The sequence below is a fragment of the Oryctolagus cuniculus genome, chromosome 20 (genome assembly GCF_051225735.1).
Source record: "Oryctolagus cuniculus isolate XC-2025 breed Fujian yellow rabbit chromosome 20, ASM5122573v1, whole genome shotgun sequence".
NCBI classification, from domain to species: domain Eukaryota; kingdom Metazoa; phylum Chordata; class Mammalia; order Lagomorpha; family Leporidae; genus Oryctolagus; species Oryctolagus cuniculus.
The window spans coordinates 44,620,751-44,645,206 of record NC_142886.1 but is presented as its reverse complement, the minus strand read 5'-3'; the positions used below and the strand labels follow the sequence as shown (position 1 = coordinate 44,645,206).

General features: G+C 57.7%; 1 protein-coding gene, 3 long non-coding RNA genes and 1 other non-coding gene across 6 annotated transcripts; 3 read left to right on the top strand and 2 right to left on the bottom strand.

Annotated features, from left to right (window-relative positions):
• Positions 1 to 2,114: 2,114 nt before the first annotated feature.
• On the bottom strand, positions 2,115 to 11,551 carry GLRX5 (glutaredoxin 5). Its single transcript, XM_002723629.6, has 2 exons — positions 11,148 to 11,551; positions 2,115 to 2,708 (listed from the first exon to the last, which is right to left on the bottom strand). Exons 1-2 carry the CDS (start codon positions 11,440 to 11,442, stop codon positions 2,530 to 2,532), a joined length of 474 nt encoding a protein of 157 aa, XP_002723675.2. The 5' UTR covers positions 11,443 to 11,551; the 3' UTR covers positions 2,115 to 2,529.
• A 270-nt stretch (positions 11,552 to 11,821) lies between these two features.
• Positions 11,822 to 15,145, top strand: LOC108176053 (uncharacterized). The gene is made up of 2 exons (XR_001792730.4): positions 11,822 to 12,231; positions 13,036 to 15,145. It is a non-coding gene; the product is annotated as an uncharacterized LOC108176053 (long non-coding RNA).
• LOC127490186 (small Cajal body-specific RNA 13) lies at positions 12,302 to 12,575 on the top strand. The gene has a single exon (XR_007918033.2).
• On the bottom strand, positions 14,217 to 20,857 carry LOC127490185 (uncharacterized). Of its 2 annotated transcripts, none has more exons than XR_011385041.2 (2): positions 20,089 to 20,857; positions 14,217 to 19,192 (listed from the first exon to the last, which is right to left on the bottom strand). It is a non-coding gene; the product is annotated as an uncharacterized LOC127490185 (long non-coding RNA). The 2 variants fall into 2 exon arrangements; XR_016226656.1 differs by lacking the exon at positions 20,089 to 20,857 and adding an exon at positions 19,792 to 19,940.
• A 2,170-nt stretch (positions 20,858 to 23,027) lies between these two features.
• Positions 23,028 to 23,990, top strand: LOC149120162 (uncharacterized). The gene is made up of 2 exons (XR_016226655.1): positions 23,028 to 23,344; positions 23,662 to 23,990. It is a non-coding gene; the product is annotated as an uncharacterized LOC149120162 (long non-coding RNA).
• Positions 23,991 to 24,456: the final 466 nt, after the last annotated feature.

Here is a 24,456-nt window from a genome sequence, read left to right as displayed (position 1 = left end):
GAGAAAGGTCTTCCTTCCATTGGTGCACTCCCCAGATGGCCGCAACGGCCGGAGCTGCGCTGATCCGAAGCCAGGAGCCAGGAGCTTCCTCCAGGTCCCCATGCGGGTGCAGGGCCCCAAGCACTTGGGCCATCCTCCACTGCCCTCCCAGACCACAGCAGAGAGCTGGACTGGAAGAGGAGAAACCGGGACCAGAACCGGCGCCCATGTGGGATGCCGGTGCCGCAGGCGGAGGATTAACCAGGTGAGCCACGGCGCCAGCCCCAGATAGGAAAGAGTATTCATTAACTTCTAGGAAGAGCATTTACAAGTCTTGCAGAGCTGGGTGACTCCTGACATTCCTAAGTCCTCTGGTGACTTGGTCGCATCTCGCTAAGATTCACAGGTTTCAGGGCCAAACTGTTCACTTGGCAGCCTTCTCCTGGCCCAAGGACAGTCCAGGGACGTTTTGTACACGAGTCAGCTTCTCACCGTTTCACTCTTCAGACGAAGCTAAGGGGTGAATAAGCAGATCTAAGGAAAAGAAGCAAACCCACAGAGCGTGACCACGCTACACCCCGGACGTGAAGCCGAGGGCCCCTGTGCAGGCCTGGGTGAGCGACTCTGCCTGGTTCTCACCCGGGCGGCATGAAGCCTTTCCCAGGGCAAGGTCACAGCCTTGGCGCACCACACCCAGCAGCTCCCACAGCCCTCCCTCTCTTCCATCCCGCCGACGTGTTCCAGCCTCCTCTAGGATTTCTACGCGTGCTCTTCACTTCCAAGGCATCCACGGACCGGATGTACAGTTCACACCACAAACCCGACCTCAGGCAGGAAGTGTGCAGACTCCTCCCCAGGTGCATTCCAGAAACTGAGTGGTCAACATAGAAGCAGCCAGAGGGCGCTGGGGCCAGGAGCCAGCCTCCCCCCATCCCTACAAATGCACCACCTTCCCCGCTCCGTCCCCAGACGCACTTCTGCACCCACGCTCTGGAGACCAGGAAGGACCCGGCCCTGGGATGGCCCCTTCCCCCCAGCCTGGGAAGCCCTGCTGGCTCCTCCCTAACCGTCTTGGGAGGCAGAGACCATGAGCGTCTTACTAAGACCCTGGACACCGACTCTCTGCTGTGACTCCAATTATTTCCTTTTTTTTTTTTTAATGATTTATTTATTTGAAAGTCAGGGTTACAGAGAGGAGAGGCAGAGAGAAAGATCTTCCATCCGATGGTTCACTCCCCAATTGGCTGCAACAGCTGGAGCTGTGCTGATCCGAAGCCAGGAGCCAGGAGCTTCTTCTGGATCTCCCAGGCAGGTGGAGGACCTTGGGCCATTTTCTACTGCTTTCCCAAGCTATAGCAGAGAGCTGGATAGGAAGTGGAGCAGATGGGATTCGAACCGGTGTCCATATGGGATGCCGGCCCTGCAGGGTGTGGCTTTACTCACTACACCACAGCGCCAGCCCCTACTTCCTTTCTTATAAAGGCCCCACTTGAAACCACCTTGCAATCATTTCTTTCTCTCTGAGAGGCAGAGGGGATGTAGACAGCACCCATTCACTGGTTCAGGCCCCAGATGCCAGCAGCAGCTTCCCGGATGGAGCTGGGAGTTGGGAACTCAGCCCAGGTCCCCCTCAGGGGCAACAGTGACCCAGCCGCTAGGGCTATCACCTGCTGCCCCGCAGGGCACTGGAACCCAGGCGCTCTGAAACAGGACCCTGGCATCTGAATGGTGAGGCCACGCGCTCACTCACCCAGCTCCGCTAGACAAAAACTCTGCATACTTCCGGGCGATTTGATGTGTCGATACAGAAAGGCCCGATCATCTCAGAAACAAAATACCCACCGCACCCACAGCCCCGCAGGCCGATGCCTGCCCCCCGCCCCCCCCTGCAGCACAGGCTCTGAGGATGGCAGGTGCAACCTCGCCTCCTCCGTGTCCCTCCGCTCAGCCCGCCTCCTGCTGGACTGTCCACTCGGCACTCAGAGCACCACCTCCCCTGGCGAGCCGCAGCTCGGGGCCGATTCCTGCAACAACTCAGGAGCAGGTGCGTCAAGGGAATGCCACTCCCAAGGCTGCAGGCACCACAAAGCCCTGCAGGGCTGTGCTCAGCGGGATTAACTCACGCACACACAGGGTCCCGCTGTCGGCAGTTTATTTTAAAAAAACCACACCCCAGTCGTCACATTTTCTCTGTCCACCATTTTCCTTGACGGGAGAAGTGAGCAAACAACCGGGGGTGTTATCTTTGCAGACCGACACAGCAGCAGAGGGGTCACGGTCAGCAGGGACTCACAAGCTCATCTGCGTCCCCGGGTCAGGGAAGGGACAGGTGACCACAGAACAGGCTCCGTCTACAGCGAGAGCGGGAGACAGCACTGAATCATTACGGCACAGTGTTGTAAACAGGTTCATCGCAGACTCTTCTCAGCCCGAACACCAGACGAACGGAACCCAGCCTCAGCCTGCAAGCCGGCAGAGGGGGTGCAGGAGAGGCCGCGCGGCGAGGGCTTCTGGGCGGCGAGGCCCTGCGGGGCGGCGGCGCCCGGGCCCTCACTTGGAGTCCTGGTCTTTGTCTTCACCCAGGAGGGCGGAGCGCACCCCCAGCTTCTTCAGCTCCTCCACCAGGTCCCCGTTCTGGTGCATCTGCAGGAGGATGTCGCAGCCCCCCACAAACTCGCCGTTGAGGTACACCTGCGGGATGGTGGGCCAGTTGGAGTAGTCCTTGATGCCTGCGGGGGGAGGACATTCAAGCGTCAAAGGTCGCATCCGAGCTTCACAAAGACCTCTGCCCAGCGCCCCTCCTCTTCTGCCTTCCCGTCTCCGGGACAGCAACATGTCAGTCCCAGGGACACACGGGCCAGGGTTCAACTCCCCATCACAGACCACGAGCCCTCAGCGGGTCATGTGACCTCGGACATCTCTCTTCACAGGCCAACACGAATGCACTTGCAAACATTCGCCAGTGAAGGCTGTGTTGCCTACGTAAAGCACAAGGTCAAGGGCACGACTCATAACTCCTCTGCACAGATTACACGGAGCGGACTACAGAGCTATTTTTAACTGGCCAAACGGAGCACATAAACAAACAAATCAGTAGTGATTTTCATGCAAATTAAAAATACAAAATGTGTTCCCTCTATCTAGCACTTCTTAGCAAACATTTTCCAAATAAAATGACCAAGCTGACTTACAGTATCATCACAGGTAACAGCCCCCAGATGGAAGTCACCTGCCCTCAAAAGTTGGTGCCTTCTACACAAACAGTGGGTCTGCTCTGAACAGCGGCGTCAGCCTGGGCGCGGGTGCCGGCGCCTTATCTCTGCTCTGCACACCTCACCCATGTCCCCCACCCCCCGCCCCGCCCCGGGCCTGGGAAAGCCACTCTGGGGTCTCGGGTCCCCAGGAAAGGGTCAGCACCACTCATCATCAGGACTTCTCTCCAGGCCAAGCGCGTGGATACACGGGCTCCTGGCCATTCTGACGGTGGGCGTCAGAGATGAAGGACTCACATGTGCGCTGCGGGCCAGGTGTAAATGCGACCCTCCCTCAGTCTGTGGGCACTGACTGCACTGATGTCACCTACGAAGTGGCTTCTTTAACCTCCTCAGCTTCCTTCAATACCTTTCACACACGAGCCATTTATGTGTACATCAGGTGTTTTTCAACTACTAAGACATGGCGAATCCTCCTAGGACAGTAAAGTTCTATCAGTTTCTTCCAGTGAGGGCCTTCAATTCTGACACATACCACAGATGCTGCCTGGGCCGGGCAGGTGGCAGAGCAGTTACCACGCACTCATCCCATCCTGGGTTCAAGTCCTGGCTCCACTTCCATCTTCCTGCCAACCTGCACCCTGGGGCTGGCAGATGATGGCTCAGGTGTGGGGCCCTGCCACCCACGTGGGAGACCTCAACTGGGTGCCCAGTTCTTGGCTCTGCCCTGGCCCTGCCCTGGCTGTCGCGGACCTTTGGGGAGTAAACCAGTGGACAGAAGATCTCTCTCTCTCTCTCTCTCTCTGCCTTTCAAATAAACAAAATACATTTTAAAAGTTTTAAAAAAATTTCTGCCACAAAACTACATGTTTAATCCTAAAAGGTAAAAAACAAATTTTTTTTAATTTAAATCTTCGTTGAGTAGAAGGGTGAATCTGTCCGTCACTTTTACGATCTGGCCTCATTCATGAAACTTCGTTTTGCTGCAGACCCCACATCCTGACACTGGAAGCTGGGGGAACAGCACCGAGCCCCCACCCCACGGCCACCGGTACAAGGAGCCTGCAGACCACAGATTCCAGAGAGCCCGCATCACCCGACACGCACAGCCCTGTGCAAACGAAGCCACCCCTTCACACCACTCCTCCTAACACACGCAGGCCACAGTGAATGCCAGCACCTGCCGGACAGCACCCGCGTGCCCGCTGGCTGACGGGGCCGGGGGAAGTGCACCAGCCGCCTTTGCGTTCCCAGTAATGCGCAGCCAAAGCTCTGGCTCCTTTCTTCAAAGCTATGCGATGTGCCGTTTTAAAGAAATCCGATATAAGTTTAACTACTTAAGGAAATACCCAATTGTTTCCTATGGAATGAAGTGAGAAACTTCTGCAAGAAAGAAAAGACCTTGTTCGCAGGTTGAACAATTAAAAAGAACCCTGTGGACTCTCAATGACTGTATCAACATGGTTAATTTCTCCCACAGGCAGCTCTCAAAAGCTGCACCTACTGTGACAGTTTTTACAAATATCACCAGAAGTAACTCAGAATCAGGGACCAGCTTCCGCCATTCAGGAAATCATAGCCCAGAACAGAGTTCAAGATAATCCTATTTCCTACGACAGACAGGGTTCAACCTGGGACAGAAAAGGTTAACCGCAGTTATGTAACCGAGAAACAGGAGGAGCCAGGGGTCAGGAGACTCTTGCAAAATCGGTTTACACAAATATTACTGCTCCACAAAAAAAAAAAAAAAAAAATTCAGTATTCCAGTGGCCTGAGCCGGCGAAGGCAGGGCAGATGCACGCCCACCCCCTCCCGAACCTCCAGAGGCACTTTCAAAGTGCCGCCCTGCAGGGCGCTGGACTTTGCTCCTGGTCTGGACCCTGGACTGTGCAAGCGCAGCAGCCCCGGCTTCCTTTCTCCTGGGGGTTTCACCACAGGGCCTCCACCCACTCGGCTTGCTGGGCTCCGTGGCCCCGCACAGGGCACGTCACCACCAGTCATCTGGGTCTTCCCTAGCCTCGAGAATGGCGTCAGGCCCGAGACAGCCCGAGCCGGAAGCAGCGGCCAGGCCGGCTACCCCCCGGGAGGAGCGCGGCCCGCTGGCAGGGCAGGCAGGCCCGCTTGCTGGCTTGTGAACACGGCGCAGACGGCCTCAGCTTCCCCGTCTGTCAAGTGGGAGCGGCGCTGTCTCACAGGCTTGGAGACATAACAGGGAAAAGGAACTAAGCTCCCAGCACAGCGCAGGGACCCCATGCACCCCCCTCCCCATCACCGCTCTCCATCCCACCCTGACGGAAACACTTTCCTGAGAAACACGGAGAAAAAATATAGAAAAATACTAGCAAGAATATCATTTACTGAGCTAAGGGCCACTCTTTCAGTGTCTTCCACAAATAACCTTATTTAATCTTCGCAAAGAGCCCACCAGGGAGGTACAGCTGTCCCTAGGCTATGGATGAGGGGAATCAGAGCAGCTGAGTCACCCAAGTCCCACGCGGTGGAGCCAGGCTCGGCACCGGGCACCGCCGTCCACAGCGGCCCGGCACTGCACCCGCACCTGCCCGGCACTGCACCCGCACCTGCCCGGCACACTGCCTGACTTCTCTAACGTCTGTACACACATCCTTTCAACCCACAGTCTTTTTCAAGGTTTACTTGATTGACTTGAAAAGCAGAGTTTCAGAGAGAGACAGAAAGATCTTCCACCTGCTGGTTCACTCTCCAAATGGCCACAACGGCCAGAGCTGGGCCAGACTGAAGTCAGGAGCCTGGAGCTCCATCTGAGTCTCCCACGTGGGTGGCAGGGGCCCAGGCGTTTGGCTGCTGCTTTCCCAGGCTCATAGCAGGGAGCTGGATCAGAAGTGGAGCCGCCGGGACTCCAACCAGTGCTCACATGGAATGCCAGTGTCGCAGGTGATGGCTTAACCACGACACCGGCATGACCACAACACTCACACCAAACATATTCTTGTGATTTTGCCACGCTGAATAAATCTAGTTCTAGTACATTTTAATCCCAATTTCGTTTTCTATCACATCACTGAACTACTTTATCCAGTCTGCTACTAAGCAACCCAGACTTCCTCCCGTCAGTTTTCCACCCTTCCAGCAACACGGCAGCGGGCATCTTCGCGTGTCCCTTACGCAGCAAGCGTCACCTCTAGCAATGGCAGCAAACCGCGGCCTGCGGGCCAGATCTGATCCACTTCCGGTTTTGTAAATAAAGTTTTATCAGAAGCCAGCAACACTCATTCGTCCATGTACTGCCCGACCACTGTCACACAGTGGTGGCGCTGAACATGTGCGGCCCACAAAGCCTTTTCTTACAGAGGAAGTGAGCCCCTCCCACTCCAGACTGTACTCCTGGGGGTGAGGCCACTGGGTCTGGGCCCTGTCCACCTCCGGCTTGGTGCTGACACTCGAGGGACGTGTGGGTACCACCCTACACTCTCACCTGCAGCACGAGACAGCCACAGACAAGCACAACCACACAACTTATTGTCCGACTTCTAGTGGCAGCCAGCTGACAGGTGTCGTATTTTTACCACTGTCTTAAATGTGCGGATACCGGAGACACTGGGCAAATTCTCAATGTGGAAAACGGCTGTTTATTCCACAAATATTTGAGTCTCCGCTCCACCACGCTGTTCCTAACGCAAGGAAAACAACGGTGATCCAGCAAGCACATTTAAACTGCGTGTGTTTTTCAGAGCAAGGGGAGAGCTGGCCACAGGCTGAGGGCTGGCTGCAAGCTTGCGCTGCGCAGAGGCAACCTGGCCTGGACGGCAAACGGCGAAGCGTGACGGCACTGGGTGACAGCGGTGTGCTCTGGCCTGCCCCCGGCCTCTGGCTCTGGCTGTGTGACTGCAGATAGAAGGGGAGGGCAAGAGGCCTCGCCCACTCCCCGTGCCTCAGTGCCTGGCACTCACAGGCAGCCCCTCCCCGCCTGGGCCCCTTCAGACCTTGCCTTCACTGGGGCAGGAAGAGAGAATTCCGCAGGTGCTCACCCCTGCGGCGGGTGGCGGGTGGCGGGCGGCGATCCCTTGGCTGGGGCCGGAGCACAAACCCATCTTTGGCAACAGCGAGCACCGGCCAGCCTGTCACTCGCCTCGGTACACAGCACAGGGGAGTCTTAGGGCTCAAAGCCGCGCCCGGCTAGGCTCAGGGCCTCAGGGCCGCGCTGGGCTGGGCTCCCACCTCCCGTCCCAGTGGGACTGGCGGCCTGCACTCACCTTCACTTTCCCCGGCAGCAGCAGACGTGTGTGTTACAGCCCACGGGTACAGACACACGCGTCAACCACATATCAGCGAATGAAACTCGGTGGTCAAGAGATTTTTTTTTTTAAGTACAGATTTGTATTTTTTACATGCTTGCTTATTTTCATGAAAGGCAAAGTAAGAGTGAGCAAGAAGAGAGAGGGGAGAAAGATCTTCACTCCCCAAGTATCTGCAGCACTCAGGGCTGGGCCAGGCTGAAGCCAGGAGCCTGGAGCTCCACCCGGGTCTCCCACGTGGGTGGCCGGGGTCCAAGCACTGGAGCAGGGAGCTGGATCAGAAGCAGAGCGGCCAGGACTCGAAGCAGTGCTGTTAAGAGGCAGGTGTCGCAGGCAACAGCTTCACCCACCGTTCGGCCGCCCTCCCCTCCACAATCAGAGATTTCAGGGCTGAACTCCTGTTGCTGCTCTGTCAGAAGCAGACATGGGGCCGGCACTGTGGCGTAGCGGGTGAGGCCATATGCCTGCAGTGCCAGCATCCCATATGGGCGCCGGTTCTAGTCCTGGCTGCTCTACTTCCCATCCAGCTCTCTGCTATGGCCTGGGAAAGCAGTAGAAGATGGCCCAGGTCCTTGGGCCCTGTACTTGCATGGGAGACCCGGAAGAATCTCCTGGCTCCTGGCTTAGGATTGGCACAGCTCCGGCCGTTGCGGCCATCTGGGGGAGTGAACCAGTGGATGTAAGACTTCTTTCTCTGACCTCTCTGTAACTCTGCCTTTCAATTAAATAGACAAATCATTAAAAAATAAATAAATAAAGGAAGCCAGATGTATAAGATAGAAGACAGAAACACAAATGCTAAACAGTAAACAACCCAATTTCTGCTTCTACTTGCAATTCATCGGCCATAATCCAGGACGGTCCACGTCCAGTGACATTCAACAGAACATGAGCTTAGAAACCGAAGACCCTCAGAACTTATGTGAAGCGAGATGTCAACCACACAACTTGTCGGCACTTGGCCGGGCGCCAGGTGGGGCCCAGCCGACAGCAGAGCGGTCACTCCCTTCTTATCTTGCAGGCAGGCAGCTGCCGTGAATGAAGACCACAGAGCCAGCCGCCAGCCCCTGATAAAGCCCAGGGCCTGACCGGCTGCATTCCAGTGGACGAGAGGGCAGAGGAGTCGCCAGCACGTGCATGGCATCATAGCCGGCATTACACAGCCAGCAATGCTAACCTGCTTCTCCACGCACGGTACTACTGTAGCCGGCATTAGACAGCCAACAACGTTAACCTGCTTCTCCACGCACAGTACTACGGTAGCCTGTATTATACAACCAGTAACGTTAACCTAATTCTCCACGCACGGTACTACTGTAGCCTGTATTATACAACCAGTAACGTTAACCTAATTCTCCACACATGGTACTACTGTAGCCTGTATAATACAACCAGCAATGCTAACCTGCTTCTACACGCACGGTACTATTGTAGCCTGTATTATACAACCAGTAACGTTAACCTGCTTCTCCACGCACAGTACTACTGTAACCTGTAAAATACAGCCAGCAATGCTAACCTGCTTCTCCATGCACGGTACTACTGTAGCCTGTATTATACAACCAGTAATGTTAACCTAATTCTCCACGCACAGTACTACTGTAGCCTGTATTATACAACCAGTAATGTTAACCTAATTCTCCACGCACAGTACTGTAACCTGCATTATACAACCAGTAACGTTAACCTGCTTCTCCATGCACAGTACTACTGAAGCCTGTATAATACAACCAGTAATGTTAACCTAATTCTTCACGCACAGTACTACTGTAGCCTGTATAATACAACCAGTAACGTTAACCTAATTGTCCACGCACAGTACTGTAACCTGCATTATACAACCAGCAATGCTAACCTGCTTCTCCACGCACGGTACTACTGTAGCCTGTATAATACAACCAGTAATGTTAAACTGCTTATCCACGCACGGTACTACTGTAGCCTGTATAATACAACCAGTAATGTTAAACTGCTTATCCACGCACGGTACTACTGTAGCCTGTATAATACAACCAGTAATGTTAACCTGCTTATCCACGCACGGTACTACTGTAGCCTGTATAATACAACCAGTAATGTTAACCTGCTTATCCACGCACGGTACTACTGTAGCCTGTATTATACAACCAGTAACGTTAACCTAATTCTCCGCGCACAGTACTACTGTAGCCTGTATTATACAACCAGTAACGTTAAGCTAATTCTCCACACACAGTACTACAGCCTGCATTAGACAGCCAGCAATGCTACCCTGCTTCTCCACGCCTCCACCCAAGGCGCCTCCTAGGCACCACCAGCAGTGACAGCAGACGCAGGATCGGCTGTCACCAAGAGTTCTGTAAGGAGCAGACAAGGTGGGGAAGAACTTTGAGAACCAGCGCGTGCCAACAGTGGAACAGCTCCCTGTGCCACACGAAGACGCATGTGCTCGTGGAACCTGTACTCTTTCCTCCTCACAAAACCCAACGTTGCCGTCGGGCCTTCATATCTTCGTTTAATGGAAAAGGCGACCTGAGGACGTACAGTCGACTGGCCAGGGCAGGAGGGCCACCACGGCCCTTCCACACACCAGCCTGCCTCGGCACAGCACAGAATGGCCACGGCCAGTCGTGGCTGTCCCCACACAGAACCTGGGGCCACCATTTAGCAAGCTGGACAAGAGCCCTGGGCTTGGGAGAGGCAGGGTCTCGGTCCCGAGTCCCCAGCTGGAGCACAAGGTCCCCTGGGCCCCTGCCCGACACCAAGCTGGACGTAAGAGACGCCCCGGCGGGTGGGGGCAGCCTGTGGCACAGCAGGTTAAGTTCAGCTCAGCCGCAACTTGTGGTGCCAGCGCCGTCCTGTACCAGAGTCCCGGCTGCTCAGCTTCCAACCCGGCTCCCTGCTCATGCGCCTGGGAAGACGGAGGAAGATGGCCCTAGCACTTGGGTCTCTGCCGCCCAAGTGGGAGACCCGGGCGGAGCTCCTGGCTCCTGGCTTGGGCCTGGCCAGCCCCGGCTGTTGTAGCCACCTAGGGGAGTGAACCAACAAATGGAAAAATCCCTCTGTCAATCAAATAAATAAATCTTTCTAAATGCTAACTGGCTATCAGCACCCCCCGACTCCCACACACATGGTGAAATCCACAGTCCTGCTGCACCTGCCCCCCCCTCCCGGGGCTCCAGGCTGGGGGCAGCGAGTTCACCCGGGGCCAGGAGTTCCCTGCTGCGCCCCTCTCCATAACTTCCCAGGGCCAAGCTCCCAAACGTCGGCCCCTCAACCTGAGCGCCTGAAACCTAAGGTTAGGTCCCCCCACCCGCCCCGGACCTCAACTAAGACCCCCCAACCCTGCAGCCAGCCCTCTCCTGCCACATCAACACCTGCGCCTGGGACGCGGCCTCGGACGAGGGTCGCTGGGTCGTCTCCAGGCTAACCAACCCCCAAAGTGCTCGCCTCGGCCTCAGGTCCGGCTCTGCTCCACCCCCAGCCGTGCGAGGCGCGGAGCCGGGCTGCTGACCACCGTCCTCGGGCCCTGCGGGGCGAGCCCCCGGGACTTCACCACTGCCCAAGCCCAGACCCCAAGACCGCAGGACTCGGCTCGAGGCAACCACGCGCCCACCCCGGACCCTCGGTCCACAGCCCTCGCGCCGCACCGACCCCGCCCGGCCCGGGGGCCTCGGCCCGTCCCCCGCCCCGCGGGCCTGACCTTGCCGGAGGTCGGGGTCGTCCAGCACGTTGTAGGCCGCGTAGTCGCGGACGCCGTGCAGCCGCAGGATCTGCACCACGGCGTTACTGAAGCCGCACTGGGGCTGCTCCGGCGTCCCCTTGAGGAAGACCACCACCTTGTCTTTCTTCACCAGCGCGTCCAGGTGCTCCGTGGAGCCGCTGCCGCCGCCGCCGCCCGCGCCTGAGCCCGCCGTCCGCACGCCCGGACTCCACAGGCCTCCGCCGCGCCCCCAGCGGAGCAGAGCCGCCGCCGCCCGGCCCAGGGACCCGCTCATGCCCGCACCCTCGCCGGAGCCCTAGACGGCTCGGGATCTCGGAGAACCACCGGGAGCTGTCCCCGGGCTCGCGGCGGAGGGCCCGCCTCCCGCAGCCTCTCATTGGGCCTGCGCCGAACTGCTCTCTGTCATTGGGCAATACTGGCCCGCAATTACTTGATTCAACCAATCATGTGACTCGTCCAGCTCCGCCAAGTGGGAGGTGGTCCTTACGCTGGAATAGCATCCTGCTACCTTACAATTGGCCGTCGGCAACCTCTTTGCCGCTTGATTGGAGAGCGTGGATGTCCATTAGGGCCACGCTGCCCGGCAACAGAGGCAAAGCGAAGGGGAAGACGTCCTTTCTCCTGAGAACGGGCGGGACCAGCTGGGGTACTGGGGACGACTGGGAAAGACGCTGGGCGGGGCTTCGCCCGGCGCCTGGGACTCTGGGATAGGGTCACGTCCAGATGAAGGTTCTGCTTCCGGTGTCGGCCGTAGTGGGTTGCCATGACAGTGCGGCGGGCCGGCGCGTGGCGCGGGTATCCGGGAAGGTAGAGGGGTAGCGCCGGCCGGCATCTTCCTCGCTCCCACATAAGTGGCCGCCCTCGCTAGCGGCCGAAGGGCGGCGGCCGAGGAACTGGGCCAGCCCGGGCCGGAGACTCGGGCCCCGCCGCCCAGCGGGAGCTGAGGCCCGGGCGGCCGGCGTGCGGTGGCTGCTGGAACAGCAAGGCAGTCTCGCCGGGGCGCCCTGGCCTTGCAGCCCGCTTGAGCGCTTGGGTCCCGGCTCGGGCGGCGTTTGCCGAGAAGGTAGCCAGTTGGGCCGTGCCGGGCGCGGGGTGCGGAGCGCGGTGGGCGCTCGGGTGGCGGGAGGAGGCCGCAGCTGCAGCCTGGGCGCCGCGCGGGGTCGGAGGTCCCCAGCGCGCACCAGGCTTGCAGACACAGCATAGCCCGGAGGAAGCTGAGGCATGGCCGCCCCAGAGCCGGCGGCTCCGTGTGCAATTTTCCTCCGATAGCTCCTGGCAGCTGTTGCCACGGGGGTGATGGCTGTGCCGTGTCATCATCGATCCGCCAACAGTGAGAGAAGCCTTGCAGTCGCGATATTGTTTGGCAGACCGAGTGGTTTCTGTCTGACACTAAGTACTGCTACAAACGACTGAAAGTTGTGGAGGGTGACGAGTCTGGGTGCTACGGGAGTGCTCGCATTTAAAATCAGAGCGGCAGCCCGTGTCGGCCAGGCGGTCTTGCGGGGAACCTGTCGGCGCGGACTGGAGCCTGGTGGGCCGTCCACCTCCGGGGGCTCCTGGGTGTCCATTGCTGCATTGAGGGGGGCCCTGGGTGTCCACTGCTGCATTGGGGGTGCCCTGGGTGTCCACTGCTGCACTGGGGGCTGCCCTGGGTGTCCACTGCTGCACTGGGGGGTGCCCTGGGTGTCCACTGCTGCACTGGGGGGGTGCCCTGGGTGTCCACTGCTGCACTGAGGGGGCTCCTGGGTGTCCATTGCTGCATGGGGGGGGTGCCCTGGGTGTCCACTGCTGCATAGGGGGGTGCGTGCTGATTCCATGTGAGGCCCACGAGTGCTGCGGTTCTTAGAAGACTCTTTCTGTTTTTCAGATTTGGGGATTGCAGGCGTGGTCTACAGACATGATGCAGAACTTGGCACTCCGCGGTTAGGGCAGAAGCCCGGTGTCCGGTGTGCCTCGCAGGAGGACCCACGAGTCCCTGCCGGAGTCTCTGATTCGTGCTGAGGTCGCAGCGAGTGGCTCTTGCTTGTCTAATGAACGCTGGCAGTTTTCCCCTGAAAGCCTGGCTCGGTTCTTGCCGACCGTGGGTCAGGCCGCTCTCTGGTTGCCTGGGCATGGGAGAAGGGTTTGTACGGGGGCGTTCTGAGGACCCAGGCCTAGGCCGGCGGGGATGGAGAGTGGCGCGTCCTGCCGTCTTCCCTGGTCGTCAGATGTTTGTGCTGCTGGGAACCCAGCTGTCGTTGGAGATGAGGACTGAGAGGAAACCTGTGTTTTCAGAATTGAAAGGAGGCGCAGCGTTTGGGAGGCTGTGCTGCTGTGATAGGGGGGCAAATGGAGGGGAGCCCGGGCGCTGCGCCCCGCCTTGCCGACGGGGGTGGAGCCAGCAGGCTCAGCGAGGTGTTGGTGTGTGTCTGACACCACTCTCGCAGGACGCGGCAGCCATCAGAGTCTTAGAGAGGGAGGCCGCTGTGTGCTTCAGCTCTCGGGGTCCCTGGGTCCTGCCGCCCACTGCACTTCTAATCTGCTTCCCTGCCGCCGCACGCCCCAGGGGACAACCGGTGATGGCCAGACCCTTGAGGGCCTGCTGCCCGCGTGGGAGGCCTCGGTGGAGTTCCGAGCTCTGGGCTTCCGCCGGCCAAGCCCTGGCTATGGCAGGCGTTTAGGGAGGGAACCAGCTGATGGGAGGTCTGCCTCAGCCTTTCAGAGTAAAAAGGAACAAACCTCGGAAATGTGATGGCCTCTTCCTCTATCTCAGTCCCAAGTGACGTGAGCTGGAGTCGGGGATTTTTTTTTTTAAGGGATGTATTTATTTGAAATGCAGAGAGCAGAGAGGGAGCTGCAGATCTCCCTTCCCTGGTTCACTCCCCAAACGCCTGCAACAGCCGGGAGCCCAGGTACCGGGCCTCCTGCCTCCCGCGTGCGTTAGCAGGAAGCTGGGTGGGAAGTGCAGAGTCGCTGGGCGTCCCAAGCGGCAGCTTAGCCCGAGCACGCGGCGCCCACCCAGGGTGCGTGGCCAGTGCCGAGTCCTTGTGTGCTCAGCAATGACCGTTTGTAGAAGATGGGGGGGCTGTCACAGTGTGTGCCACGGAAGGGCCTGGCTTTGTAAAAGCGTCATTTTAAGAGAAAATTGGCAGCCTGGGCTGCACTTGGGGTGGAGCCGCCAGACATCGCTGAGCTAAGATAGCATCTGGGACCCAGAATTCCACTGAGCAGGGTTGGAACCCAGAACCTTTCTCTGATGCACTTAGCTGTTACCAGTAATTCTGGAGCGTCTGTGCTAGGCTAGAATCAACGTGCCAACACCAGGGAGGAGCCAGGCAGAGCCCTGTCTGGGTGGAGCCTCTCGCCGGGACTCCTCTGTCCGTGGGAGTGGCCCACATCATGACCGCTCTGCCTAGGGTGCTGTCCTCCGTGGCCCTCAGGGTGCCTGGGGATGCAGAGAAGTGGGGAGCTAGAGGTGCGAGTGGCTCAGTCTGGAATGCACCCTGGGATGGGGTGAGTATCAGCACCTGGGTGTCACGGAAGGTGACCGGGCCCCAGCTGCGGCCCTCACCACCACCAGCTGTTCAGGAGCTCTGCTGCCCAGGTTTCTGGCCTTTCCTGTTTTCCACTTCCTGGCCGCCACGTTTTCAGAAATCTGTACTGGTAGTAAGATGGTGGTGTCTTATCGGGGCACCATCTTGAGCCCCAGGTGCCACCTTGGGCTCTGGCCCAGCCGCCACCTTGCGCAATGGGCTGGGCCTCTCCAGGACCCAGCCTGGCCTACCAGGGGTCAGGTAACCAAATGGCCCAGCCCAGCCTGGCCTACCAGGGGTCAGGTGACCAAATGGCCCAATCACGGCAACAGCCCCACCCCCACCCTGGTGGAATTCGCAGCTCCCACTTCTACCTCAGCAAAGCTATGATGAGACCTGTTTTCTCTGCCCTCTGCCTCCAGCCTGTGGGGTTCCCTGCCACCCGACAATAAACCTTTTCCCTTATTCCGGTGTTGGGTGTGTTTTGTGGTGGCCTCCCCTGCACTGTGTTCCTCTGCTCTGAGGTGCAGGTGTGTCTTCGCATGTGTATTGTACGTCTTGTTCAAGCAGTGTTTGCGTACGTGAATTCGCGGGACCCTGCGTGAGCCCTCGGGTGACAGCTCTCACGCCTTGGTCTCCCTTCTGTCTCGCATTTACTCACAACATCCGGGGGTCGGCTTCGCTCTGAGTTTCTCTGCAGAATTGAAGACCTGAGTGGCCTCTGCTGTCCGTGCCTGTAGATGTTCTGGGCAGAGAGTGACTTTTTTATGCTCTGTGAATTAAAATGGCAGCAACTTCAATGCAAAGATCCAATTTAAAAAGTCTCCTCCTAGCTTTTCACTTCCTGTGTTCTGTGTCCTCAGGCTTCTAAAGCTTACTTTACTCCACAGATAGAAGCCCAAGTCCTGCCTCTTACAAGGGAGTGTCACACAGCAGCTCAGGTGCCACTTGGGACACCTGCAGCCCATAGTGGAGTTCCAGGGCTCCAGTCCTGACGCCTGCTGACGTGCGCCCCAGGAGCCAGCAGGTGCTGTGGTACTGTGGTCCCTGCTACCACCTGGGAGACCTGGATTAAGTTCCTGGGCTCCTAGCTTTGGGCAGGCCCAGCCCTTGGCGTTGTGGGCATTTGGAGAGTGAATCAGTGGGTAGAAGAATCTCCCTCTGCTTCAAACTAAGAAAAGTTAAAATTAAAAAAAAAAAAATATGAAATGGTAATTACAAAAATTACATTAAAAAGCTTTTGATTAAAGGCGATGAAAGAATTGTTGGCTTTCCCTCTACCCACTGTTTAACGAGTGACTTTAAATTTTGTGTTTGTTTCTTTCTGTAGTAGCAGATGGGTTCTGTAACTCAAACTGTTACATTCCAGCTAGAGTGACAGCCAGGGAGCCAGTTAGGAAGGTGTTCCTGCCGGGGGAGGTTCTGGCCTCCGTGTGTCACCGAACCTGCATCCAGAACGCCGGGGGCCTGCGTGGTTGTGCAGGCGGATCGCAGGCCGAGGCTGGGCTCTGATGGGCCAGGTTTCACTCTGAGCCTTGATCATTGCAAGCCTGCAGAATGAAAGCTGGCCAGCACGGGACCCACTGCTGCCACGTACGTCTCAGCTGGAAAGAAAGGGGATTTCACCCCGCTTAAGGGGCCAGGACTTCGGGTTAGAAATGGGGAGAGACGTTAACTGTCATTGTCTTTGTGCAAGAAAATGGAAAGACTTTTAAGTATTTTTTTCTCCTTTTATGATGGAAAAGCCCAAAACCTCATTTGTTAATTCTAAGCTTCCTACTTTGAAAATGTAGCCCAGGGAGATAGGAAGTGCCTATCAAGGTTCAGAGTTTTAAAGAGTTCTAATAAAATAGCATTGTCAGTCAGTTGTGCTCTGTTAAAATAAGTGGCGGGGGGGCTGCTCTGTCGCATGCACCTCCCTTGGAAGACTGGGTGACCGAGCGAGAGGGTGCCGCACGCCGCCTCCATCTCCGGACGGGCTCTGTGCCAGCCAGCACAGTGGGGGCCCTGCACCTCGTTTCCCTCCAGCCGTGCGGCTGCATCCCTGGGGCTGCGTGGGGGCAGGGCCCGTGCCACCCTCTCACTGCTCCTATACTTGGCATTTCCGTCATTTCTGCTCTCAGAGAAGCACGTGGGCCTTTCTGTAAACGAGTCTCTGCCTTCCCCAGCCAGGCAGGCAGGGGGCGCTAGTCCTTGCTCCTCCGGAGCCCTGGGGCCCTCCTGTGATCACCCGCACTATCTGGGAATGAGTCCCCGCGTGCTCAGAGCTGCGCCCAGCCCACTATCTTAGGGCGGTTCCCTGGGGTTTTCCATAGCAAGGCCGCAACAGATTAGAAGCAGTGCGTTTAAAAGGCTAACGCTGAAAGCAGGAGAATCCGGGGCTGGTCAGCGAGAGATGAAAAAATAAGAACCAGAAATTCTGGGGCTTCCTCTTTGCAAGCAGCGGCACTCTGGGCGCAGATAAGACAGGCAAGCAGCCTCCATGCGGCGCTGTCCTGCATCCAAAACCCGGAAGCCCCCAAATCACCCACATGGCGCTGCAAGTCGGAAATTCCACAGCTGGCCTCACGTGGTGGACACGGGCAAAACTGGCACGTTGGAAGTACTGCCCCACATGACCTCCATGTTGTCTTGTGAGGTGGGTATGAAACATACATGTATTAGGCGTAGTCTTGGGTCCTGTCCCTAAGCTATCGCGCTTACGCACGCAGATATTCCGAGATCTGGAGTCTGTGGTCCCATTTTGCAGAAGGATGTTCAGGCTTGCGGGCCCCCTGAGGAGCATAACTTCCACACGCGCTGGGTAAGAAGTCCTGGAACCGTGCAGTGTGTTCAGGACTAGAATGAAAACTGCACACACCCACAGTTTAAAGGGGTTATGTTAAAAAAAAATTAGACTTCAGAGGAAGCCTTCATCCATTATGCCAGATAAGGGGTTTGTTTCTTCTTCTTTATTTGAAAGACAACCTTTGGGGCTGGTGCTGTGGCGCAGCGGGTTAAAGCCCTTGCCTGAAGTGCTGGCATCCCATATGGACGCCAGTTCAAGTCCTGGCTGCTCCACTTCTAATGCAGTTTTCTGCTGTGGCCTGGGAAAGCAGTGGAAGATGGCCCAAGTCCTTGGGCCCCTGCAGTCATGGGAGACCCAGAAGAAGCTCCTGGCTCCTGGCTTCAGATAGGCGCAGCTCCGGCCATTGCAGCCAACTGGGTAGGGAACCAGCAGGTGGAAGACCTCTCTCTGTCTCCACCTCTTTCTGTAACTCTGTCTTTCAAATAAATAAAATAAAAATCTTTAAAAAAAAAAAATCTTAAATCCACCGGCTCACTCCCCAAATGCCTACAGCAACCAGGGCTGGGCCACACTGAAGCCAGGAGCCTGGGACTCCATCCAGGTCTCCCATGTGGGTGGCAGGGACCCAAACACTTGAGCCATTGCTGCTGTCTCCCAGAGTGTGCATTAGCAGGAAGCTGGACCAGAAGCAGGCACCGTCGTGTGGGGCATGGACATCCCCGATGGCACCCTTAGCCACTGTCCCAGGCCCTGCCCGGGTTTCATTCTGTGGCCAGGTGTCTTAGCTCTGTTTCTGGCACCAGCGTATGCCTAATACATAATTCTGGAATAAAGACCACGTAACACGGTAAAGCACCCAGGACTGGGACTCAGCAAATCCCGAACTGTGTGAAACTCGTCCCGTGGACCGCAGACACCACAAGCTGTGTGCCAAGCAGGGGCCAGGTGGAGCAGGAGGAACCCCTCCCTCATCCCAAGGACCTCACGGCCTTGTGATGGACACAGGGTAGGAGCCACTCAGTCCCACAAGGGGCGGGGAGCTTGAGCACTCCTGGATGACAGAAGGTTCCAGAAGGCGTGCAGGCTGCAGCGCTCCAGAGAGATGACGGGGCAGGACGGGGGAGCTGGGGTGGGAGGCAGGCCAGTGCGGAGACTGCGGCAGGACTGGAGAGGGAAGGGCACGTGGGCACCCCTCGGAGGGGGGCCGGGCAGCCCTCAGGGAGGGCTGAGTGCAGGGAGGGGCTTGGGCCTGTCACCAGGGGACTACCGGGGAGGAAGGAGGGCTGCCGAGGCAAGGCCCTGGGTCACTTCTGGGCATTCGGATTCCCCAGGTTCTGAGGGACATCTGGGCCTTCCGGTGATGTCTCTAAGATCCCAGGACCAGGGTCCTGATTGTTGCCTGGGGTCTGGATCGGTCCAGACCCCAGGAGAGCGACAGGAGGGCAGGGGAGAAACCCTGGGAGCATCCATAGTCAGGGAGGGCAGGGCCCAGGGAGGATGAAGAGGGGGAGGAAGGGGAACCCCATCAGAGCCGCAGAGAGGCAGCGGCGAGGCTGCCAGGGCTGCGGGCTGCAGCTGGCTGAAGCGGGCAGCGTTCCCTGACTGCGCTCTTCAAGCCTCCTGGGGGCTCCGGGACAGGAAAGAGCTGGGCCGGGGGTTTGTCCAGTTGTCCAGTGCCTGCTGCGTGCGAGCCTCTGTCGTCCGCAGTCACTGCCATCTGTGACCTGCGCAGACAGCGTCCCGCCAGTTGGCCAAATTCACCCGTGACACAAACACGCCGCCTCTGCACGGTGAGACAACCAGGAGCTCCGAAGGCGAGAACCGGTCCCACGGGCCTGGAGCTGGCAGAGACCTCTGAGATGCCAGGATGTGCGTGCCCCTCCCCCACCCCACCCCCACCCCCACCCCTGGGGTCCTTCTGTCTGCTCAGGGCGCCTGTCAGGGCCTTGGGGCGGCTCTCAGGACTCAAGCCCCTCGCAGCCTCGGGCCGGTGCTCCCGCACTGCAGCTGAAAGCCGTTTTCCCCGCGCGTTATTGGAGCCAGCTGCTTGCTAGGTTGTGTGGAGCTGGGCCCCGGCAGCAAAGCCAGCGTCTGTTAGGGAAGTGTCCTTGCCCGAAAGAATCCCCACCAAGGGGCGGGCCTTTGGACTCAACGGCGGAGCCACGTGACAGCCCACAAGGGAGACCTGGACGGAGTGCCAAGGTCCTGGCTGTGGAGGGCATTAGGGGAGTGAACCAGCAGGCAGGAGAGCTGCCTCGCGCCCCCTCCCTCCCTCCCGTTCTCACAGACGCGGGAACCCACTTGGCATTTACAGGTCCCTTACTGGGATAAGTGTGGACTTCCCCAAAGACTGAACGCCCGCTCATCTGGGACGGGATGATGCCCCTCTGGGTTCCGCTGCCCTGAGGCTTATACCACAGCCATGCCCCTGCCTGTCAGCCAGCTTCCCCCGGGGAATTCTGCCTAGCACACAGCGTCTAATGGCATCACGTGTCCAGAGCGGCCACGCCCCCCCCCCCCCCCCCCCAGCAAGCACACCGGCAGAGTTCAAAAGCCATGTCTCCAGGGAGCACAAAAGGCAAAGGCTGCCTGCTCCTCCCTCCCTCTGTGCCGTGCTCACCTGCAGCCATGTCCTGGCGTGGCCTCTGTCCTGAGCTCTGCCAAGGTCATCTGCAGCCACTACACCTCACGGGTGCAGCTCGATCGCTCGATCGCTCGCTCGCTCCCTCCTACTCTACGGGATCCCCATGACGGCTCCATAGGGAAGACGGAGCAGGCGTGGACCCATTTGCCGGATGTGGAGGCGAGAGGCGGGGACACGCTGAGCCCAGAGACGCCAGAGCCCAGAGAGACGCCCCACCAGCAGGCTTTGATCCAGGGAGCCTTGCTCTGCCAACCACCCCAGGGCTGGAAACAGACATTATGAAAGCTGCATTTCAGATTTCAAAACAAAAACAAACGGGCTGCAAGCCAACCCACAGTAGGCTGTTGCTGGATCCTGAAGAATGGCGCTGGAAGGGCACCTCGCCCCCGCTGAGCGCTCACAGCCCAGGAAGTAGCCGAGCGGGGATGCGGCAATTCAGAGAATACAAAACCACATTTATCTCTGAAACGGGCACAACCGGCCCCGCGCGTCCCGTGGTACAGAGCTGGAAATTCTGCTGTTTTCCTTGCTGCAAATGCAGATATCAACATAGCTGGAGGCTTCAGTCCTGCTGTGTGCACACACACAGGGACAGCCCCCCAGGGTGAGCGCCCCCTGTGGCAGCAGGCACATCACACACACACACACACACACACAGTCTCTCCTGCTGCAAACGCTGCTACAAGGTGTTTTAGCATTTCATCCATGACCTTGACCCAGAAAAAACTCACTAACATCCTGAGTTCAACAGAGCTCTGTGGGGAAACATAACCTAAGAAAGAGACTAGGATTTAATCCTTTTTTATTTTATTTATTTATTTATTTTACAGGAAGAGTTAGTGAGAGAGAGAGAGAGAGAGAGAGAAAGGTCTTCCTTTTTCCGTTGGTTCACCTCCCAAATGGCTACTATGGCTGATGCGTTGTGGCTGGTGCACCACGCTGATCTGAAGCCAGGAGCCAGGTGCTTCTCCTGGTCTCCCATGCGGGTACAGGGCCCAAGCACTTGGGCCATCCTCCACTGCACTCCCGGGCCACAGCAGAGAGCTGGACAGGAAAAGGGGCAACCGGGACAGAATCCAGTGCCCCAACTGGGACTAGAACCCGGTGTGCCGGCGCCACAGGTGGAGGATTAGCCTAGTGAGCCGCGGCGCCGGCCGGGATTTAATCCTGACTTCCACTATTGCCACCAGCCACACAGAGCTGGAGGAGTTAGGACGCTGGGTGCCAGGGCCAGACGGTGGGGTTTGAGCTCTCGATGAGTCACGTGATGGCTGTGTGACAATGGCTGAGTTGTCATCCTCCTTTCCCTCCTGGGCACATGGGTAGGTGACGGTGGCCACCTTGTCTGGTGGTAATGAGGGTGACGGGAGGAAGTAGGAAAGGCTAAGAGCAGTGTTTTCCACATTGGAAGCCGTTAGTACAAATAAAATTTAGAAAGGAAATAAAAGACCAACATAAATGGCAAATCTAATTAGAGTCCTCCGTCCTTAAGGCACAGCTCACTCCCTTAACCAGGGCTTCTCCCACCCCCACCCCCCCACTTGAGTCTTCACTCCCTCCCGCTTCTGGATCTTCCATCTGCTGGTCCCCTCCTCAAGTGGCCACAACGGCCAGGGCTGGGCCAGGCCAAAGCCAGGAGCCACGAGCTTCACCCGGGTCTCCCACGTGGGTGCAGGGCCCAAGCACTTGGGCTACCTTCTGCTGCTTTCCCAGGCGTATTAGCAGGGAGCTGGATGGGAATTGGAGCAGCTGGGACTCGAACCGGTGTCCATATGGGATGCTGGCGCTGCAGGCTGTGGCTTAATCTACTACCCCACAACAGCCCCCAAAAATAATTTTAAAAAAAGTTTGTCAATTGTACTTTAACATTTTTGCTAATGATAGTACTTATTTCCTAGAGTGTTATGATGACTGTTTAGTTGTATTAAATGATGCTCTTATCTAATATTGCCAAGATCCTCATGATTTTAAAGTTGGAGGAACAACGTAGAGATGACCTTTTCCATTTGTCTCGTTGGACAGATTTAGGAGTGACCCAGAGTCACAGAGCCAGTAAGCAGTGCCCGCGAGGGCTAGGACAGTGGTCCGAGGCGTCGGTCCTGGGTTCCCCACACCCTCTACGTTTTATCTTATAAAAGCAGCATAGTGAAACACACACAAGGAATATCCTACAGGCTCCAGTCCCCAGGCTCAGGGCTGAGACAGCTCACTGTGGGCTGGCAGCTGCCCCACGGGAGGCCACCAAGCCAGAGAAGCGGGCAAACCAGAGAGTTAGCCACCCACCCCGGAAACACATGTGGACCCGAGTGGGAGAGAGAGGCAGTCACTTGGAGGACTGGCAAGCAGAAAACACAGCAAGACGAAGGGGCGGAGAGCTGGGGCGAGAACCGGCTGCCCACGCTGACGCCAAGCACCGCGGAAACTGGCACCCCAGCGCGAGCTTGCTCTCTGTTTAGCCAACAGCACTTACACAACTCAGCACCACGGGAACCCAGGGTGGAGATGCAGAAGTGGGAACCCTGGCACCCTGGGCAGAGCCCTCCTCCACATCCCCTCGCCTCAGTTTACCCGTTCATACAACGAGGGACTCTGTGAAAGCAAGACAAAGGTTCCAGCTGGCTGAAGACACCGCGCCGGGCAGCTGTCGCCGCGGGCGAGCCAAGTGCACAAGGCGCAGGGCAGTGTTTCCCCTGGCTCGGTAGCCGGGCCCTGCTCCCCCCGCCCCCCCGTGGAGGTGGGGAGGCGTCCTGGGGAAAAGGCCGTAAAAACGCTGCTTCTCGGGGAGTCGTTTTGTGCACTCGCAAACAGCCCCGCTGCCAAGTGAGTCAGAATTTCCGAGTGAACGCGGCATCGGTGCAGAGCCCTGCTGTGGTTCCCTCTCTGCTTCTGAAAGGGGGGCTTGGGCGGGGCTTCCTGTGCTCGATTCCAGGAACGAGAGGGGCTCTCCCCTGGCCCAGTTCTCGCTTGCCCGCCCGCCCGCCCTTCGCAGCTAAGGACGCTGAAGCATCCCTAGCGCCTCAAGTGCCCCGTCCTCCCGCGCTGCCTGCTCAGCCCTTTCTCCTTAGGACTCCAACTGTCGTCACACAAGCACAAGGTCGTGGTTTGGATGGGAAGTTTGTGAAAAGTCCATGCAGCCAAAGATTACTAATCTACAGCATCTACTAATATCTGCTCGGGGTCTCGCGGTTTGTCAAATATTTTCTCCCGTGATCTTGCTATTCCCATCTAACAGGTGAGATAAGTCATGTTTGGGAAGGTCACACAGCCTGCCAAGGTTCACGCCAATAGTAAGCAGCAACGCTGGGCCTGGGATTTGAGTCTCTCCGCTGTTCTGAGCTTGGGGTCCGTGCTGTGGCAGCGGGGGGGAGGGGGCAGGTCATCTCTGCCCTGCGCTACCCTGTCCCGGACACAGGACCCCTGTACCGTGGCCTCCTGGGAGGTGGTAGTCTGTGCCTCACTCTCCTCCGTAGTCCCAGGCACTAGCACATAGTAGGTGCTGAAAGCCCGTATTGCTGGGTGCCAGAAACCATGGTGACCACCCTCCACCAGGCCACCGGAGAACAGCCACGTACGCCGGGAGCTCACGAAACCACACGAGCCAAGTTCCTATCATTAGATTCATCTAACAGAAGAGGAAACCAGGCGTGAGGAACCAGCTGAAAGTCTCTCATGGGGGCAGTTGGGCGCCAGGGTCCTGCTGCCAGCCGTCAGTCGCCCCTCGCCATGGGTCCGTGCGGGGTGTTCACTCCAGCAGTCCGCGGCTCCACCCTCCGGGCAGCACGGGCCCCACCGCCCCGCCCCTGTGCAAATCACCCGACCTCTTTGTGCCTTTGTCTCCCTCACAAGACACACTCATTAAACCTTTCCTAACACCCCAAGGAGCTCTGAAGAGACTTAATAAGGAGACACACCTGAAAGCCACCTGTAAAGTAGAGAGCGTCATCCAGGCATGGCTCTCTAATGACGGCTAATCACCACCTGCATCCAAAGTGCCGGCTGAGCTGGGGCCCCACGGCGCGCGGCGACCTCTCCGATGCTGTCAGGCTGGTGGTGGGACCTGGGCCAGGACACTTGGGTCCTGCCAAATGCGACGGTGGGCGAGGCCCTTTATCCTCGTCTCCAGTGTCCCAGAGAACAGCCCTGATTGGCTGCCCGCGCTCTCACCTAGGGGGCGTGGCTGCCACTCTGATTAAGCTAGGTCTGCCCCAGTGCTCCTCGTGTGTGGGTTTTGGCTACGTCCTCTACCCTGTCCTTCAATCACACGCACACACACACTACAACACGGTCCTGTTTCACAAGTCAGTCTCTTAGGACACTGACTTTTACACTGGTTTAGTCAACAAA